The sequence below is a fragment of the Elgaria multicarinata genome, chromosome 4 (assembly GCF_023053635.1).
Source record: "Elgaria multicarinata webbii isolate HBS135686 ecotype San Diego chromosome 4, rElgMul1.1.pri, whole genome shotgun sequence".
In the NCBI taxonomy this organism is placed as follows: Eukaryota; Metazoa; Chordata; class Lepidosauria; order Squamata; family Anguidae; genus Elgaria; species Elgaria multicarinata.
Window position 1 is genome coordinate 37,793,087 of NC_086174.1, and position 21,063 is coordinate 37,814,149.

The 21,063-nt window shown below is 42.6% G+C and overlaps 1 protein-coding gene across 2 annotated transcripts in view; it reads right to left on the reverse strand.

Annotated features, from left to right (window-relative positions):
- Positions 1-18,523: 18,523 nt before the first annotated feature.
- SUSD4 (sushi domain containing 4) overlaps positions 18,524-21,063 on the reverse strand; it is a 106,947-nt gene continuing 104,407 nt past the window's right edge. For both annotated transcript variants that reach the window (XM_063125592.1, XM_063125591.1), the window contains 2 exons: positions 20,589-20,971; positions 18,524-19,069 (listed from right to left, as the gene is read on the reverse strand). In XM_063125592.1, the coding sequence (XP_062981662.1) occupies positions 19,041-19,069; positions 20,589-20,971 (412 nt within the window). In that variant the 3' untranslated portion in view covers positions 18,524-19,040. The remainder of the gene's footprint in view (positions 19,070-20,588; positions 20,972-21,063) is intronic.

Here is a 21,063-nt window from a genome sequence, read left to right on the forward strand (position 1 = left end):
TTTTTTTCCGTAGACCAAAAAAATCTCAAATGCTTTGGACTTCCATCGTACAGAAAGGTGCCAAACCTCTTGTGCAACTGGTCTTGTGCAACTGTGGTGGCACCCACCCTCTGAAAGACCCTCCCTCGTGTGGTTTGGTAAGCGGAAAACATAATATCTTTTAAACGTTTCCTGAATTCATAGCTTTTTACACAGGCTTTCCCTGGTCTTTAATGTGGATTCCTGCATTGAGTAGGGGGTTGGACTCAATGGCCTTATAGGCCCCTTCCAATTCTACTATGATTCTATTATTCTCATGTAACTGGTTTTATATTGCCTTTTAAACTTTTAATGTTTTAAATTTATACTTGTATTTTATGGTTTTTAATTGTGCACTGCCCAGAAAGCTTCAGCTGATGGGCAGTATAAAAATGTAATAAATAAATAAATAATAAAATATTTTTTGTCACCTGGCCCAAATTGTTCTCAAAGCAAGGAAGTACTTCCACCTTTAGCCTAAAACTGACAGCTTTGCAACTTGACTCCTGTTTTTTCATTTTTCCCTTGGGATAACTGTCTGCCCTTCCTCCGAAACAAAGTGGTTATTTATCATGCCTTCTATAGCCTTGTGTCGAGGAAATGTGTGAATGCGCTGTTTTATCTGTGCCCACCCTGTTTTGATGTAAGCCCTTTCTATTAGAAAGTAAGTTCTATAGCAATTTGACCCAAACTGTAATGGAAAATATATTGAGCAACACTTGCTCAACCAACAAGAAGTGTTGACACATTAGTCAGAGTGTGAACCTCCCAGTGAGGACAGGAAGAGTAGTAACCACAAAGGAACAGATGTTCCAGGATTGCAATCTACGTATTGTTTTCCTAGTCTTAGAATTATCTGCACTCTGCACATGCAAAAATGCCTTGTTTACCATTGGTTACTGTATTGCAAAACTGTATTATGATTGGTTTATTATATGAGGAAGTTCTGTTGTTGCTTCTAAGGATGTTACCCTATAAGTATCTTAGCTTTGCCTGCAACTAGTGGGCAGTCCTTCAGATCCTATAGGGTTTGCCACCTTGCAGCACTGCAGGCTGCTTGTAATAAAACTTTTCCAAGATGAGATAAATTGTGTTTTGAGAGTCTTTGACCGCCACTCAGTGAACCAAGGGAACCTGCCCTTTCGGGTTCCTCCACACTTGGGTTGTAAACTGGTGCAGCGTTAGGCTGCTTAAATCAAATTCAACCATTGCAGTCTGTGATCATGCTTTAGCTGCAAGTGAACTAGTTCAGGGATTAGGTTGAGCTGAATAGCTTCCACGCTGTCCTGAAACCATACTGAAAAAAACCAATACCCAGATAAGAAATTCTCTAGCATGAATGATCATATTGCTATATTGGTCTGGTCATGGTGAATAAGTAGGAAGCAGTAGCTGTGTGCCATATCGTAGTGTGTATCTTCAGTGTCCTGTAGTCATAGCTACTCAGTCTCTGAAAAAGTCTACTACTAGGACAGCAACATAAATGTGTTGTAAGTTTTACGATGATACAGGTGTTGTTGTTAAAACCTTAGCACTAACTCAGGCATTTGTTTCCACTTCAATTGGTGTTGGGAAAATATTATTCAATTAAACATGTCACTGATCTTGACTGTTTCTTTCACATGACTCCCGCCATGTAGAAATAGTCACAAAAGTGTTATACTTGTTTAAATCACAAGGTTTTTAATGAATGCAAATACACAACTAGCTAGGCGTTTCATATGTGCTGTCAACATGGTTTTATATTTTCAATAATTTTGATCCAACTGTACCATATTCTCATGAGAAATTTAGCTCTTCAAAAAATGTCTCCTTTGAGGGAGCCAAATTGTGGGGCTACTCTACATTGAAGCTAAAATCTCCCACCCTTGCTGGGGTTTCTTCTCCTGGAGTTCTTGCAGGATTATACTTGAGTCAATACTCTCTTTTTTCTTTTTTTGCCATTTGTTTGTTGGGCAAGTTGCATATGTTCCATTTCTACAGCCAGTAGATGGCGCTGCAATATTGCAAAATTCCGGGAATATTACTGCATTTTTGGTGAGTTAAAAAACAGCAGAATAAAGTTTAAAACAATTGAGATTGATTACATTGTGAAAAGGACCCGCGAACTTCCATGCGTGACAGACCATGAGTGCATGATTAAAAAAAACCTCCCGTAAAGAGGGTCATGGGGTGAACCAGTTGCAAAGCTGAAGCCAGAGGTCTGCCGGACTTGGCTACATGTGCAGGCATACACTTTTTAGATTGAATATATATATATTCTGAAGCTATAAAAATAAAGGACAGGATTGTATCACATCCTTGTGAAATCAGAAGTCCATTTGCACACAGCTTTCTCCTGTCTAGTTTCAGTTTACCCACTTTATCACCACTTTTGTATTCCCGAAGCCTAACATCTCTCCATCGTTCTCTCTCTCTCTCTCTCTCTCTCTCTGCCTTTTCTGCCCATTTTCTTTGGATTTCCTTTCTTGGCACATTTCTGTTACAAGAAGAAACAGTGGACAGATTCCAGAGGAGACACTTGTTTCCCTGTTTTAGTTTTCACTTCACATGTAAAAACCTCTGCAAGGCTAGCACTGCAAATAAGACCGGACGTCTGGGACGGAAATTACTTCACATCAGAAGCATACTGCTCTGTGTTCACTGTTCCTGTTATTCAGATGATTAAAGGCCTCACAGTTGATTCTTAGTGCACCATTCCCAGTGCTGCCAACACAATATCCATTCCTAGGTGATGGACTGAGGTTTGCAAGGCTAATGGGGAGGAGGTGCAATAGCACTATGGATCTTTCTGCCTCTTTAAAAAACACAGGCATGTTGCACTGCTCAGCAGCACAAGGAGAATGCAACCTCCCATCTCCCTTTGCGTAAAGAGGTGTTCAGCGAGATAAACAGTGACCATGGGTGCTTCCAGATGGATAGCTCCTATTGCTACGAACCAAGAGTCATTGTGCAGCTATTCCTTCTTTTTTCCTTATTAATGGATTTTTTTTCTGGTAAGAAAGAAAATGGAAGAAGCACTGAGAAAGCACAGGAGGATTACAAACAGAAGGTGACATCGCTGGGACTTCCCTAAAATTCAATGAATGAGGCAGGGAGATTGCACAATAAAAAATCTAATCTGGAAGCAGCCAGTGTCTGCCGTCTGACAAGTTTGCATGTGCACAGAGGCTGCTGCCCTGCACAAAAAGCTTTGGATTAGGACCAGACTATTTTTGCCTTAGAAATGAAACCCAATGTCTCTGTTCACTATGTAGCTATATACATTTTCACACTTTGAACAATACTGAACTGATTGATTTGTTCGAACCTCATGAATGCACTTGCAACTAGGGTGACCATATTTTTGAAACCAAAAAGGAGGACAATATGGCCGCCCTCGAGGAGGTGTGGCCACCCCAACATGCCCACCCCAAGGCGGGCCAACTCAACATGTCCGGCCCCAAGGGGTGTAAGGTGTAATTCTACACCTTACAATGAACACAAAAGTGTTCTACATGATATCTTAATATTAAAATCACTGAAATAAAGAATGAGTGAGACATTCAACATTTCAGAAATCAACATTGATTTTTGTTTACTGTACAAATTTTAAGACTTTTCTTCCAAAGTGCCCTGGAATATGGGGGTGAGAAAAAAAGGGGGAAGGAGAAAATGGGGAATAAAGCAGCTAGAAAATGGGGATGAGTAAAAAAAAGGGGGAGGGAGAAAATGGAGGTAGGAAACAGCCAGAAAATGGGGGTGAGAAAAAAGGGGGGAAGGAGAAAATGAGAGAAGGAAACAGCCAGAAAATGGGGTGAGAAAAAAGGGGGAAGGAGAAAATGAGGGAAGGAAACAGCCAGAAAATGGGGTGAGAAAAAAGGGGGAAGGAGAAAATGAGGGAAGGAAACAGTCAGAAAATGGGGTGAGAAAAAGGGGGTAAAAGAGAAAATGGGGGGGAATAAAACAGCTAGAAAATGGGGGTGAGAAAAAAGGGGAAGGAGAAAAAGGAGAGCAATAGAGAAGACTTTTAAGGGAGACTGTTAGATTGAGAGGAGGCATTTATGGAGGGGGAGACTCCATAAGACTCACCTCTGGAAAATCCACCCACCTACTGTCCCCTCACTCACTCACCCACCCTAACCAGCCTTTGTAGCAGCCTTTGTAGCAGGGCACCATAGAAACCACGACGAGGCCACAGGTAGGGAAAGGCAGAAACACACACCTCCAGCTCCCAAGCGAAGGGGGGAAAATAGGATGGCTGTGCTGCTGGCCCACGCCCAGGCCCCAGTCGCCCAGTCCAGTCAACTGAGCGGCCCCCGGCCCACACCTGAAGATGGGGCAGAGGATGGCTGCGCTCCCGGCCACCTACCTTCTTGGCGCTGCTGGTCATTGTCGTCTGCTGTGCTGCACTGCCTGCTGCTCCCACCACAATGGCTACTGCTGCTGTGGCACAGAAGCAGCCAGCCAGCCGGGTCTTTAGTGCACTCTAAATCTTGCAAGATCTCGGCTGGGAAGTCTCGCGGGAAACCGGACGTCTCGCCGGAAGTCTTGCGAGACTTCCAATTTCCTGGGGAAGAAGGCCGGGCTGACGGAGAAAAGAAGGCCTAACGCAACTGCAGGGCCAGGTGCCCCTGATTTACCGGTGAGTTGGCCCTCAACTCCGGTTGCTCTGGTTGGCCTTCTTTTCCCTGAGGAGTCTGGACTTCTCCAGTTGGTATGGTCAGGCTACTTGCAACACTTTTTGAAATGGGAGTGTTGATCCTCTTTAAAACTATGCTTCATTTCAAGACTGTGAATAAATGCAGACTTTGTGGCCACAATAGAAGCCGGGTTCTTTGTTCTCCCCCTCTACTTTGCTTAACTTCTACCGATGAAGGAGCTTCTTTAAACGAGCGATTTATAGCACGCTTGTTACTGGTCATTTACGATATTCACGGGTCATTTTGATGATGACGTCTGCCTTCCTGCTCCTTTCCTCAGGTTTAGCATCACAAAATAAACCTCAGAAAACCCGACTCTTTTGAGATAGGTCAGGTTTGTCAGTATTTCCTGCCATGTGCAGGGGAGGTTGTGCTATAAAATGGCCACTAGAGAGGGTGGTATCTCATTGAAATGTACAGGCCACATTGTTGCTGCCTGTACATTGTTGCTGCTCTCTTCTCTGTGTAGTTCTGCTTGCTTCAATCATGGAAGAGAACCAGGAAGGAAATGCAATTCCTCCCCCACCCCCATCTGAAAGTCCTCAAGATTTCTGGAGAACCCGAAGACATGATTACTATTCTGAGATATTTGCGTTGGTTCTAATAAAGGCATTGCCAGACAGTGGCTTTTGGAATTCACACAATTTTTGTTTTGTCCAGAACCTGTATTAAACTTGGACTCTTTCTCTGTACATCAGGTGTATGGCCCATTGAAGTTAAAAGCCTTCCTCTGATTAAGCACAATCATATCGGTTGATCTGCATGAATACAACCTAAATGGGAATTTTCTAAACCTCAAATGCAGTCTAGGGATTAGCTTTTATCTGAACAAGACTCAGCTGGACTGAATTATTCGTGTACTGTGGCCATAAGCAGTTTAGTTCTAATAATATCCCTTCAAAATGCAAGTGATGCTGCAAGTATATCAGTTTCTTCTCCCACACAATTATAAGAATGTTTCTAAATTTAGTCCCACTTATATCAGTTCTCAGAATTAATTAGTTTAGAAGGAATGAGCGCTTTGCTCAATTGGCACATCCTCCCACCCTTCAGTACCAGGCAGGCTGCTTTAAATGTTTCTTAATCATTTTGCATTAGTATTTATAAGTGGATATATTCTGATAGGAACTTCATTTACTACCCATTAATATTTCAGCACCAGCTGTGTGCTACGTGTCCTACAGAAGGAATCACACTGTCAAAGCTCAAGTGAGACAGAAGTAATCAAATTGCAATCTATTTTACATTAAAACACAAAGATGGCCAGAAGTAAACAAAAATCCAAAATCTAGAGTCGTGTGTGCATGTGTGTGTATGTGACAGAATCCAAAATCCATACTTAGGCAATACTTTTATTAGGACCAACCAACATTTCACAACAGATTTTTCAAACTTTTGGCTTCTCTAGAACTCTTCATTAGGCTAGATGGCATAAGAGGTTGGCGGAGGGGGGGGGAGAGAAATTGCAGTACACACACACACCAACCACAGACTTCTAGAAGTTCCTCCCAGTGATGGATTTCACATTAATGCCAATCTTCTGCCCAAAGAAATCCTATTTGACAATTAGTCCCAATAAAGAGGTATTACTTTTATCTCCTAGGTCATTACCAGGCAATTTCCTTAACAAATATGTGGCAAAGCCAGCATTTGTAACAATAAGCTTCTCTACATGAGTGATTTATTTCACACTCATGATTAGCCACCCATGGAAGTTTGCAGGTCCTTACATGATGCCATCAACCTCCAGGACATCTCCTGTGCTTTTCCCTTGAAGTCTCACTTTAAAAAAAACCAACGGATATAATGCAGCATTTAAAATAATCTCAGGATTAATTCCACCACTAGGTCATGGAATTTCATTGAATTTTATGAAGTATTGCCCAGAGGGAAAGTTCTCAATTACAAATCATGTAGTCGCTGTTGGTCACTGTCTAAAGAAGCCGGTAGCGAACATAGAAAGACCTGAGGAATGAGGAGGTAAGGATATGAGCCTGGTAAGGATATGAGTTTTCCCCTTAATGTAGAGATAAACAATATGTTTACTAGAAAGGGATAACTTAAGACCAAAGTGAGGCAGAATTTTCAGCCAGAGGGCCACATTTACTCAAACACTAGTGGTGGGCTGAAGGCAAAAGTAAGTGGGTGGGACCACTTATATTCTCCATCTTCTCTCTCTCTCTCTCCATTTCTACACCAGCCTTTCCCCCCAGGATTGTTGCTGGATTGTTCCTGTGCATTCAAATGCCACACAGGGGATCCCAGGAGCAGGCAGGGACAATCCCTCCATTTTCTTGGGATAATTCTTAGGTGTAGAAAGCCCCCCCCCCTCTCTGGTGCCGGATCTACACTACTGCTTTAAAGCGCATTATAACAGTTATAAAGCGCTTTAACTGCTTTAAAGCGCTATAAAACTGTTATAAAGCGCTTTAAAGCAGTAGTGTAGATCCAGCCTGGGTCATTCTCAACAAAGGCCTCCTAGCACTAGGAATCAGAAAGCATCATGAGCTGTTCCATCTTTTCTCTGTTAATTGATTTTCTGTGTAAAGAAAAAAGATAGAATTAAGTGGTGTGAACACACAGAAGGATTACGAATAGAAGACAATAACATCCAGACTCCCCATAAACATCTGTGAATGATGGCACCATGAAAAGCTTCATCTGGGAGCATGCTTTTCCCCATGCTCTCTTTTTAATCCTGAGGCTTCATATATGACTCACCTATAACCCTCTGACCTGCATTCCATCCCACATGATTAAAATCTCAGACTGGCATTTTACATCAGTTTTAAAAACAGTATTTACTTCTTTAAGCTCCCTGGGTGACAGGAGGTAGGCAGGCTGGCAGGTTCTCATAATTTATGGTATTAATCAGTGTATTTAACCAACGTTTTAAACAAACTAATGCCACAAACAACAATGCCTCAAATTCTCTGTGCCTCAAATTCAGGATATAAGGAGCTGCCATTCTGAAAGCAGATCATTTCCAGACTAGCATTTATTTGTCTTGAATAAGAGCCCCGCTACATGACATCCCAAACCTAATGGATTGTAAAGAGAGGTGAGTCACTGCTGGCTGGCAGCTAGATTTAAAATTCAGTGTTAGTTCATGAGCTGTAGACTCAAGTGCTGTTATAATATAAGCACTCGGTTTCTGAGAATCTACAGCCTCAGAGAATATTTAGTTCTTCATTTTTAAAAGGAAAATGCACATGTTTGGATTTTTAGCAGTCAATAACCCAAAGAGGTGGTTTAACCAACATGGAAATATACAGAGCATAGAAATGCAGTCCAATAGATCTCTGGTTTGACTGCACAGAGCAATACAGCCATAGCTCAATGCTTTGCCTACAGAAGGTCCCCAGTTTGATCCCCGGCTTCTCTCAGAAGGACAAGGAAAGAATCCTGTCTGAAACCCTGGAGAGCCATTGCTGCCAGTCAGTGTCGATAACACTGGACTAGATGGACTAATGGTCTGACTCAGGATAAGGTAGCATGTTGCTATGTAACCTTCACTATTTTTCAAGCACGACTTGGGGGCAGTGGGTGCCTCTCCTCTTTCACATAATGGTGCTGTACACTGTACTGAGCTGGAGGGCTTCTCTGGCTTGTTTTCCCCTCCGCATGGTCCAAGCACAGCATCATCAGTCAGTTGCCATGCAGACAAAATCCAACAGTCTCATTTGGCCCTTGATTTAGAACAGATCCTTTCCTCATCACTGAGAGAGTGGTCTGCCCTACTCAGTGCTGCAAAAACTCCCAGCGTCTCTCTCTCTCTCTCTCTCTCTCTTTCATGCATTCAGTTTCTCCTCCACCTCTAAGAGCTGCACAGTGCATCACTGTAGTTAGCCAATCACATTGTTCTTTGCCTTTTCGGTTTGCTGCGCCCCACAGCTACTTCAACGATTGCTCCTGCATGTGTGCCTCTTCCCCACCCCAGGCATCTTAGAGCTGATGAACAGCAGGCCTCCTGACTTCCCAACCCCTGTAGCATCCTCTGGTAGCCCAGATCACAGCAACCAGCCACTGCTAAAGCAAACAAGACAAAGCTAGAGAGCCTCTGCTGAGCATGAGCAGCTGCTGCAAAAAGAGAGAAAGCGGGGAATGAGATAGAGGCAGAGGGCTGCACTTGGAGTGACTGGGAGCAGCTGCCTGTCACTGGCCCTCAGGCATTACAGTGAACACTAGGGCTGTGCAGGGACCCCCCAATCTGCTCTGGATCCCAATCTGGACGTTCCAGATTGGGTCTGAACTGCTCCAGATCGACACAGACCTCCGAACCAATCCAGAGCCAAATCCGGAGCGAGATCGGAAGGTCTGGATTTCCCCCCATAGACTTACACTGGAAAAGAAAAATGCCTATAACATTTTTAGTTTTCAAGATAGAAACATGAAAATGGGCACCATGATAGCTTCTAAATATATCCTTAGTCATGGCCACTTTGAAGGAAATGGGATCATCCCCTGATTTTGGGGGAATTTACAGAAATGCATTTATCTCTGTCATTTTTCAAGATACACACATGTAACTGGGCACCATGATAGCTTCCATATAGGATCTTGAGCCTGGCCACTTAGGCATGCGGTGCTATGCTTGTGTCACAATACTTTCTTAAAACTTAAATTGTTCATGCCATCCACTCATTTCAAAGTGCTATAACATTTTTGTTTTTCAAGATACACACATCAAACTGAGATGTCATTGAATAGACGATCCTTTCAGGGTCCGTCAGAGTTCACTTACTCCAGGGTAAGCCTAGCCAATAATAGTCAATGGAAAAAACGCAGTTTGACCCAAAATGGCGTCCGGAGCTCCAGATCAGTTCGGATCGATCCGGACCAATCCAGACCTCCCCCAACCCAATTTGGATCCAAATTTAGGGGGTCCAGAATGAAGCACAGCCCTGAAGAACACTGGCATAGAGGGAGAGTCAGGGCTCATCTACACCAAGCAGGATATTCCACTCTGAAAACAGTATATAAAAGGCAGGAGCCACACTACTGCTTTATAGCGGTCTTGAAGTGCACTGACAACGGTTGGGGCCCATTGACACATACCATATACCGCTTTCATAATGTTATATCCTGCTTGGTGTAGATGTGTCATGGGTCCCAACCGTTGTCAGGGCACTTCAGTACCACTATAAAGCAGTAGTGTGGCTCCTGCCTTTTATATACTGTTTTCAGAGTGGAATATCCTGCTTGGTGTAGATGAGCCCTGACTCTCCCTCTATGCCAGTGTTCTTCAGGGCTGTGCTTCATTCTGGACCCCCTAAATTTGGAAATGTAAATATCCTGCTTGGTGTAGATGAGTCCTCAGCCACTACAGCCATTGAAGAACATAAGAAAGCTCTGCTGGATCAGACCAAAGTCCTGTTTCCTACCATAGCCAACCAGATTGTGAGCCTCTGGGAAGCCTACAAGCAGGAGGTGAGAGCAATACTGTCTCTCCCATCCATGTTCCCCAGCAAATGGTATTTAGAGACATGCTACCTCTGATCTTGGAGATAGCAGTAGTCATTGATTGCTTAAGTTTGCGAAAACTCATATAGGAATGCTTGGTGTTTTTGTGCAGAGTTTATGCATGAGTTCAACAGCCTGTGTCAACACAATGTGCTGAGTTTACTGTGCCAGCAAGGAAACCTTAATGACCCTTTGAAAGGGTTGCTTGCCAGTCCTTCCTGCTGTGAACAGTTTGTAGGACCATTTCTTCAGAGCAAAGGAAAGAAGGAAGGAAGGGTGACCATATGAAAAGGAGGACAGGGCTCCTGTATCTTTAACAGTGATGTAAAAAAGGGAATTTCAGCAGGTGTCAATTGAAGAGGGTGAAATTCCTTTTTCATCACAACAGTTAAAGCTACACTAACTATAGTAGAGTGACCAGATACAAAAGAAGGCAGGGCTTCTGCAGCTTTAACTGTTGTGATGAAGAAGGAATTTCATCCTCTTCAATTGACACCTGCTGAAATTCCCTTTTCTACATCACTGTTAAAGATACAGGAGCTCTGTCCTCCTTTTCATATGGTCACCCTAGTATACTGTTTCTGAGGGTTTCTAATGAGGGTCATATTCAAACCACAGATGACTAGATTGGCAGGTCTTCTGTGCAAAGCTTGAGCACATGCTGGGCTCGTATAAGACTGATGCAAGGCAATGGGGCCAGATCCTATTCCTGCCGTATTGTTTCCTGGGGGGGGGGGGGCTTCCACACACAGTCTTCGGGGCGCCCCGAAAGCGCTTCTGGGTGCCCCGAAAGTCCTAGTGTAGCTACCTGGTCAGAAGAGATGGAGGAAGAGGCGGTGGCGGCAGCAAAAAGTTCCCAGGGCTCGGCGGCTTCCTTGCCGCCGAGCCCAACTCCCCGCCAGCCTCCTGCTGCTGGCAAAAGAGCCACCCGGGTTGGCGAGCGAACACTGGCATAGAGGGAGAGTCAGGGCTCATCTACACCAAGCAGGATATTCCACTCTGAAAACAGTATATAAAAGGCAGGAGCCACACTACTGCTTTATAGTGGTCTTGAAGTGCACTGACAACGGTTGGGGCCCATTGACACATACCATATACCGCTTTCATAATGTTATATCCTGCTTGGTGTAGATGTGTCATGGGCCCCAACCGTTGTCAGGGCACTTCAGTACCACTATAAAGCAGTAGTGTGGCTCTTGCCTTTTATACATCACTTTCATAGTGAAATATCCTGCTTGGTGTAGATGAGTCCTCAGCCACTACAGCCATTGAAGAACATAAGAAAGCTCTGCTGGATCAGACCAAAGTCCTGTTTCCTACCATAGCCAACCAGATTGTGAGCATCTGGGAAGCCTACAAGCAGGAGGTGAGAGCAATACTGTCTCTCCCATCCATGTTCCCCAGCAAATGGTATTTAGAGACATGCTACCTCTGATCTTGGAGCGAGCTCTCCAACCCGGGTGGCTCTTTTGCCGGCAGCAGGAGGCCGGTGGGGAGTTGGGCTCGGTGGCAAGGAAGCCGCCGAGCCCTGGGAACTTTTCGCCGCCACCACCGCCTCTTCCTCCTTCTCTTCTGACCAGGTAGCTACTCTAGGACTTTCGGGGCGCCCTGAAGCGCTTTCGGGGCACCCCGAAGACTGTGTGTGGAAGCCCCCCTGAAAAGGTTCTCATCTACTTTCCATACCATGTCCTACAATTTCAGTTCACAAATCATCCAAACTTGCCCTCTTCACAAACCTGAACAAGAGCACATTTTTGAAAAACCTTCATACATTCCCAAACTTCTGATCACATGTAGAAAAATGCGTATTTTTTTAAAAAAATGTGCACTTTGAAATGTGTGTGTTTTTTGTTTGTTTTAAAAGCATTTTCACGCTTTAGTCAATGGAGGAAAGTGCACACTTTTTATATTTGAAGGAACTGAAAAACAGGTCACAAACAAAAATGGGAGTGAACTCAACCAAGCTTCAAAGTGAAGTTTGGGGAATTTAGGTGAGCTCAAACATCCTTGGTTTTCCCATCCCTACCAAGTTTATATTTACCCTGCCATTCCATACAATGTATAAGTGACTTCCAGTATTAAAAACAGATCAAAATACAATAAAATGATCTTCTTTAGGAAATAAAGGGACAGAAAACAATACATAAAACTTTTAAACTGACAATTTAAAGTTACACATCAAGGAGATTAAAGTTAGCTATCTGACGGACTGATTGCCAAAAAGGATGGCAAGAGCGAAACGCCAGAGAGTCGGGAGCTTCCTTAGAAAGGGTGTTCCAGAGCTTTCATGTGGCCAAAGACAAAGCTGTCTCCCATATTCTAGCCAAATGCAGTTCAGAGGTTGGCAGAATGCAACAGGTTGTCGAGGCCCTGTAGAAGACTGCTAGATACAACAAATAGGGTGACCATATGGAAAGGAGGACAGGGCTCCTGTATCTTTAACAGTTGCATAGAAAAGGGAATTTCAGCAGGTGCCATTTGTATATATGGAGAACCTGGTGAAATTTCCTCTTCATCACAACAGTTAAAGCTGCAGGGGCTATACTAGAGTGAGCAGATTTAAAAGAGGGCAGGGCACTTGCAGCTTTAACTGTTGTGATGAAGAGGAAATTTCCCATATATACAAAAAGAACCTGCTGAAATTCCCTTTTCTATGCAACTGTCAGGAGCCCTGTCCTCCTTTTCATATGGTCACCCTACAACAAAGAGATTCTGTGAACTGCCTAGACTGACAGTTTTGACTATTGGGCAGTACAGAAATTCAGTAGACAGATATTAACATACATGCCAGCTCATATGAGAGCAGATGGTCTTTTAGGTATGCCAGTCCCATTTCTTTCTTGGGGGAGAATAATTTGAGATCAAGTTGAAGACCAAAGAACTGTGGCCATGAAATTGCATAAGGATGGGCCAAGATTTTCACACACCATTCTAATGTGTCATGTTTTGCAGATGTCTCCTGCCTGTCTGGTCAAGTATGGCTTAAATATGAAGTACTTACTCACATTAGCTCATGCTCATAATTACATCCACAAACAGTTGGGCAATTCATAGGTGAAGTGGGCTCAAATCTGAACACTCCACACGAAGTGTTCAGCATAAGATTGATTGATTGATTTGCAGGAGCGTCCATGTAACTGAGATGTCTCATATGAGAAATAACCTACAAGGCCAAAGGATTCATGTTTAGCTGCTGACAAAGGAATTGCTCCAGGCATATGCTGTGTGCAGTTTCAGCTATTCAGCACCAGCTGGAGACAAATACATCACATCGGTCTGCAGTTATCATTAATGCATTCTTAGCTGTTTTCCATTAAATCTAGATTATGCAGTGCAAGGGATAGTAGCACTACAGAAAGCTAATCACATTAGCGGATATAGACTTCAGAAGATATAATATCAGACATTTCTCTTAGGCTGTTCAAACAATGCACATCTCTGTCTGCTGGATCTTGAAGCATTTGAAAAAGAGACGGGCCAGCTCACAAGGAAGCACATTTTCAGACCACTTTGATGTCCCCTGCCCAGGTTATGGGCAGGAGCCCTGTGAATTGAATGAATGACACCATGTCCATGTCAGCACAAGATACAAGAGCATCATAGGGTGACTTTTTTGCCTAATGTCTCTACTTTACTCTACTCTACTCTAATGTTCTCCTCGATCTAACCGCAGCCTTTGACACGGTTGATCACGATCTTCTCTTAGATTCCCTCCATGACCTTGGACTCTGTGGCTCTGTCTATAACTGGTTCGCCTCCTATCTAGAGGGTCGCTCTTTCAGCGTGTCGGCTAACGGCAGCTCGTCCTCCTCTTTTCCCCTTTCAGTTGGGGTTCCGCAAGGCTCGGTGCTTGGCCCGTTGTTGTTCTCTCTATACATGCTGCCCTTGGGTAAGCTTATTCAATCTCACGGCCTCCAATATCACCTGTATGCCGACGATACACAATTATATCTCTCATCTCCGGAACTTTCTCCTGATGTTCACGATCGTATCTCAGCATGTCTTTCAGATATCTCAGCCTGGCTGCTTCATCGTCGTTTGAAACTTAACATGGCAAAGACTGAATTGCTTGTTTTTCCTCCTAAACCCTCTCCTCACCTCTCATTCTCTCTTACTGTCAACGATGTCACGCTTACTCCGGTCAAGGAAGCTCGTAGTCTTGGCTTTATATTTGACGCCTCGCTCTCCTTTACTCCTCACATCGAGGCAGTAGCTAAATCCTGTCGTTTCTTCCTGTATAATATTGCCAGGATTCGACCATTTTTGTCTGTCTCTTCTGCCAAGACTCTCGTTCACGCACTGGTTATCTCTCGGTTGGACTACTGCAACCTTCTTCTCTCTGGCCTTCCTTCGTCTCACATCAGTCCGCTGGTCTCTGTCCACCACTCTGCCGCTAAGATCATCTTCTTGGCCCGCCGCTCTGACCATGTCACTCCACTTCTGAAATCTCTTCATTGGCTTCCAATTCACTCCAGAATCCAATATAAACTTCTCCTGCTGACCTTCAAAGCTCTTCACGGTCTAGCTCCTGCCTATCTCTCCTCTCTCATCTCACACTATCGCCCCGCTCGTGCTCTCCGCTCCTCTGATGCCATGCTTCTCGCCTGCCCTAGGACCTCCACTTCCCTTACTCGGCTTCGTCCTTTTTCTTCTGCTGCCCCTTACGCCTGGAACGCTCTTCCAGAACACTTGAGAACTACAAACTCAATCACTGCTTTTAAAACTCAGCTAAAAACTTTTCTTTTCCCTATAGCCTTCAAATATTGAGTTTGTTCTGACTCTATACTGTTAGCTTCTCCCTACCCGGTGCCTGTTTACACTTCCCTGTGCCTGTTTGCATTCTCCTTCCCTCTTTATTGTTTACTACAACTTATTAGATTGTAAGCCTATGCGGCAGGGTCTTGCTATTTACTGTGTTATCTGTACAGCACCATGTACATTGATGGTGCTTTATAAATAAATAATAATAATAATAATAATAATAATAATAATAATAATACTTGTCAGACAGATGATTGCATAGTTATAGAAAAAGTAACATGGTACAACACCAGACACCAAATCACGACAAGATGCATATAATACTGTCTTATTAGAGAAAACAATTAACAGACAGGAACCAGAAGTATCTCTAAGAGAAAGAAAAACATGTATTGAAGTAGTCACCTTGTGGATGGCACCAAATTATTTGGGGTGGTGAAAAGCCAAGCAGACTGAAAAGGGCTCTGAACGGATTATTTATTTATTTAAAATATTTCTAGGCTGCCTTTCGGAGCAGAAGACCCCACCCCACCCCATCCCACCCCACCCCTGATAAGGCAGCTCTCCAAACTGGGTCAATAAGTGACAAAAGGGAAACCATATTTCAAAGTAAGTGCAGAGGGAATAAAATAAAATAAATCCTAAATTAAAATATTTAATGGTGTTGTCTGAATTGGCGGTGAAACTGCTCAAGACTGTAAAACAATCTGCATACTAAAAGTGCTGCAAAAATAATAATTAGTTTGCACATGCCTGTGAACATTCCCACAAATATGTCCATACAGTATATTACATTATTATTATTATTATTATTATTATTATTATTATTATTATTTATGTACTGTATGTACAATACAATACAGTACATTAATGTACAATGTGTCAAATCCAACGCAACACAAGTGGAATTCTCAGTTTGCTCTCCTCCCTCTTACAGACCTCTCAACACCATGTTCCTCCAAAATTGCTCCAGATGGTCCCTCAATTCTCCAGAGAAGATTTGGGGGCGGGGTTGCACAGGGAGCAGCAGGGGGAAATCTGTTCTGCTAATCGGTTTCAGTTCTGCTGGCAGGCAAGCTAGCATTGGATCAAACCTAATGTAGCTAATAACACCTTATTGCTTCAAGCACTGCAAATGTTGAACAAGTGTAGTGTAGTGACTGAGGCGTTGGTTTTGCATATGGGAAAGCCATATAATTTATGCAATGCTCTATTTCAGTTTTGGGGAAGTCACAGAGGATCATCAGACGGGGGCGAAATCATGGTTCCCTACCGATGCTTCTCTTCCCTCACTTCTGTTGCACAGTACTTCCTCTTTCTTCATGGAGAAGAAAGAGGAAGTAAACAATGACTATATGGCCCATTCAGTGGATGTTTTTATCACTCCGCTTTTTCTGCACAAAGCAGGAGATTGTGGCACGTTTTGCTTCTAAAAATAAATTGAACTTACCAGGGTCTTGTTTTGTGATGGAAAGAAGGCCAGGAGGAGCGAAAGATGCATGGGAGGCAGACGTTGTCAAAAGGACTCACAAATCGTGCGACAAAACACAAGTCTGATGACACTCACACTCTCCCTACATATCTGACCCGACCCATTTACAGCAAGATACAAATCTAACTAATGTATAAATATACATAAGTATAAAATAAGAAACACAGTTCCATAAGTCAATCAATGTCTACCATTAAGGAACCTTTTTTTTCTTCAGAAAATACATTCACTCTGTAATACAGAGGTATTAGGGGTATCAACACCTCTCCACTCACAAAGCCACATATTTGGGAGTATCCAAAATTATCTTATTTTTCAGTTGCCTAGCTGTATCCAAAATATCACTGTGCCCTTGAAGAGATTTTTTGTGCTTTGGTATGGAACCAGAGAACCAGAGAACCTGTGTCAGCTTCTGCAGTAGTTGAAGCAACAGCTTGAATGTAGTGAGTAGAAAAGGGGCATCTGCCCCCCCCCTTATTTTTCCCTTTAATTGCACCTATGGGAGCTTTCCCACTGGGTCAAACAGCTGCTGCTGCTGCTGGTGTGTGTGTGTGTGTGTGTGTGTGTGTGTGTGATATTTTCATCTAGACATTGGTACAGGAGACAAGACATATCCCCCCTCCCACAGTTCCCACCTTGGTTTGGAAGGCAACAGTTGCTATTCATAGTTGAAAAAATGTACACACAAAGTCCAATATGTTTACCATCAAAACATGGGGAAAATCAGCCTTATACATTGTCAGACTGAAGTCCCCTCCTTATCATACAAGCATACTATTACGGATTTCCTCCTCAGGGGCATTGCAAGGATGATAGAGATAACTTATACGGAACATTTTGGGTTCTTAAGATACATTTTAAAAATTATAGTAGCAACTACCCTTGTAAGTCTATACATTTTCTTTGATTTGTGTGTTTTATTTGCTGTAGATAAATTCTTAGATGGTTAAAATTATGTATATTGTAAGTTTACATAATACACATGAAACCTGTAATAAAATGTTGTAGTGTACTTCACCTCCTTGCACAAATTCTCCTATTCAGAATTCCAGCTAGCCAGTCAACCACATCCAGGATATTATAGTTGTAAGAGGCTCAAACAGGACTAATTCACTCCCCCAATCCTTGCTTCTGTTTTTCTTTTCCAACTGATACTCAGCCCTCCTATTTCTTGGATGCTACTGAACATGCTGAATCCCCATTGGGCTACTGTGGCGGGGTGGCTCCCCCCTTTGATTTTTTTTAATAAAAATGTTTTGTACTTCTACATATCTTGGGGTTCACCAAAACATGCTGATACCTCTCTGAATTTTCTCAGTGGCACCATTTTGCTCCAATCCTGTCTGTACTCAGCCAACTGAGTTAGCTGTTAGAAGGAGTAATTATGAGATAATGACTGGATTCGGAAGACACGATAACCCACGATGGGTTAAATAACCCACAGTGGGTTATATATAATCCATTGTGGGTTATCGTGTCTGTGCAGAATGGGTTATTTAAACCACTGTGTTTTTTTGTGTTGTGCTGCAGGCACCGTTGGATACTTACGTCAGTGACAGAGGTCTGATAGGGGGAGGGCAGGTGGGGGATGGGTTAGTTGACACACTGTTGCTTAATAATCCAACTCAAAGTTGCTTATAACCCACTCATGATTGGTTCTCTGATTGTGTGGGGAGTACCCTCAAAATAACCAACTGTGAGTTGACCATTAATTCACCATGGACTATCATGGCATCTGAACATGGCCAAAATTATCTTAATATTTGCCCACTTCTTGCTGTTTTCTTTTATAACTTGGGAGAAATTTATAAGATAACCAAGTCAAATGTAAAGTAGTTGTGATAATGTTTCATAAATAATGTACTTCTGTTCCATCTCAAATATTCCATACAATCTTAATTACTTTAAAGAACAAAAAACAAAACTTCAAATCATGACTGAAGCCTTTCCCTTTCCTTTTATTATTTGTTACCCATAATAATGAAGCTTCTTCTTGTACTCAGGGGCTTTACTTGCTACAGGCACCTCTTTAAATGACACCACCATGAGCTAAAGCTTCCCTCTGCAAAGTTAACACAGACAATTCAGGAACGATCCTCTTTGATTTTAATTTCAACACTGTTTATTTCCCTTCCAATAAATTAGGATTCCTTTGCAAATTGTGGTCCATCATAAATATGAAGCAGCTTTGATAAAGAAAAAATTACATCATCTGACATGCTTTCATTAGGCAGTTTGTACCTGTAGTACAAATCACTCTCACTGGTGTTTCTAAAGAGTTGTTAAGACTTCCTGCGATGCAGATACACTCGTCACTATTCCATGAAATTATAGTTCTTTTGCAGTGACTAGTCTCATCAAATCCTCAGGATTCATTTTGTAAAGCTGCTGTTGAATAGCTGATGCTCTCAACCCTCAAAGTTGATTAAGATATGTGCACAAAATCTGGTGACATCATAATGTGGAAGATTTATAAAAACAGAAAATAACCCTCCCCCCAATCTTTAATCAGTCTTTATATAGAGAGAGATTTATATAGATATATAAGTATATGTATGTATACATATGTGCAGGATTCCTTTCCCCAACCCCCCCACAAAGGTATGAGCAAGATTTTTTGCAGATTAAGGGTCTTCATCCATCAATGGAATTTCTAGAAAATAAAAGAAAGAGTTAATTGGGTTTTAATTGTGAACTCTTCTCATGGGAGGACCTGCAATTTTATTGAGCTATTACATGCCACCAACAGGGCCACTGTTGCTAGGAGGTTAAGACACTCAGTTATGCATGGAGTCAGGCAATCCATTTTTAATACTTTATGCACAGTGACCTGTGCAATCACAAAGTTGGTAGCTTCATACAAATCAGCCCAATGGGTTCAACATCCCTTACACTGGGCTTTGCAATCCTCTAACTAGCCTACCTTACAGCAGAACAATTTTCAGCATGAGAATTCAATAAAAATCCACATTTTCCACACTCAACTCATGTGCTTGTAGTTTGGCACACATTCAGGACTAATTTGGTTTCAGTGTGTTGTATGAAGCAGTCCAATGTACAATGGATTAAGAAGCCAAACCTATAGCAAGCCAAATTTTGCTGAAATTGTACTGGCATGGAATCTATCAAATGTTGGATTCAAAAAGTAATCTTGTTACTCCTCAGTTTGCTTTCATAGCATAAATATTCTAGAGACTAAAATAAGCTAGGGCATATAATCCTTAGAATAAGTGACCATGCTGGGCTGTTCTCACTCATAATGGATAGCTGACACGAGTTGGCTACCTTCTCTGACTCTCTAATAGACACCGACTGAGTGAAAACAAACTAGAGCCCGTCATACACAGCCCATTGAAATGCACAGGCTGACACTGAGAAAATCAATAATAGCAACAAGGTAATTAAGATTCTTCTTTTTGATAGGGTAATGGGATACTAGGCAAATATGTTAAATTGTATAACAATTCATTGTATGTGCTTCTTGTGACTTTCTTTTTAAGAACCTGCACAAGGGCTTGATGAAATGGAGTATATGTGGCCACCATCACAGTTCAGGCCCAGACTGTAACCCGGAATCCCCACATGTTTGTTTGTTTGTTGTTATTCCCTTTATGTATCCAAGTAAATAAGCCAAAACAGACCTCCAGAAATGTTCAGTAGTTTGTAGTGGGAAAAACATTAACACTGGTTAATTAATTTGGTTGATGGTGCATAGTGTTAGTGTTGAGGATTAAGGTACGTTTTGCTGAAAGGAGAAAAGCTTGTCTCACACTTTATGATGAGCCACAGTTGTGCTTACAACAGGCAGAAGTCAATATGAGTAAACACTCAGTTTAGAGCACAAACTTGGAGGTTGGGGAAATTAGTTGGTATATTTTTCACTGTTGTCCAACACTTCCGTTAACATTGGGTGGTCTGCAAAGCCATACACCTAACCTTCTCCTGCCATTAAAGGATTTTTAGAGATAAACTCTTGGTAGAATCTGATGTAAGGTGGTGATGAAACTCTGGGTTGTAAGGAAACTTTTCTGCTATGTCAGGAGTAAAACAAACATCGGCCAGAATCAAATCTGAGGCTGGGGTTCTTTCTCCTAAGCACATTCTTATGTCTTCTTCATATGGGGGGGAAACAATTGACATTAAAGTACATAATGTTCAAAAATCAAAATTACCATCTGCAATGTCAATGCTTGGGCTGGTGGATGCTACTTCTCCGGTGGTGCTGTTGATGACATCAGTTCTCTCTGAGACAGGATGTGCTCCTATTTGACACACAGAAGATGTGTACAAACTTTGAAGAAGTTCAGAAGAGCCTGAAATGCTGTCGCAGGTATCAAATTCAGCTGGCAACCTGTCCAAGTCATCTGGCCCAGGATAAGCTGGAGGGTTCTGATCATCATCTTGCAAAATATACCCCTGGCCTGCAGGGGACAGACATCCTGGTGCCAAGGCATTCAAGCTGCTGCTCACAGCTTCATCATAGGAAGGAAGCATGACAGGAACACCGTCCACCACCACAAAGTCAGGGCCACTGCTGCAGTTCTCCTGAGCACCTCTACAATAAGAGAAGAAAGAAATGGGGCGAGTCTCTGTCTTTGTGGAATAGCTGAATGGCATTCCCCCACACCGCCCTGCTCCGCCCAGCAA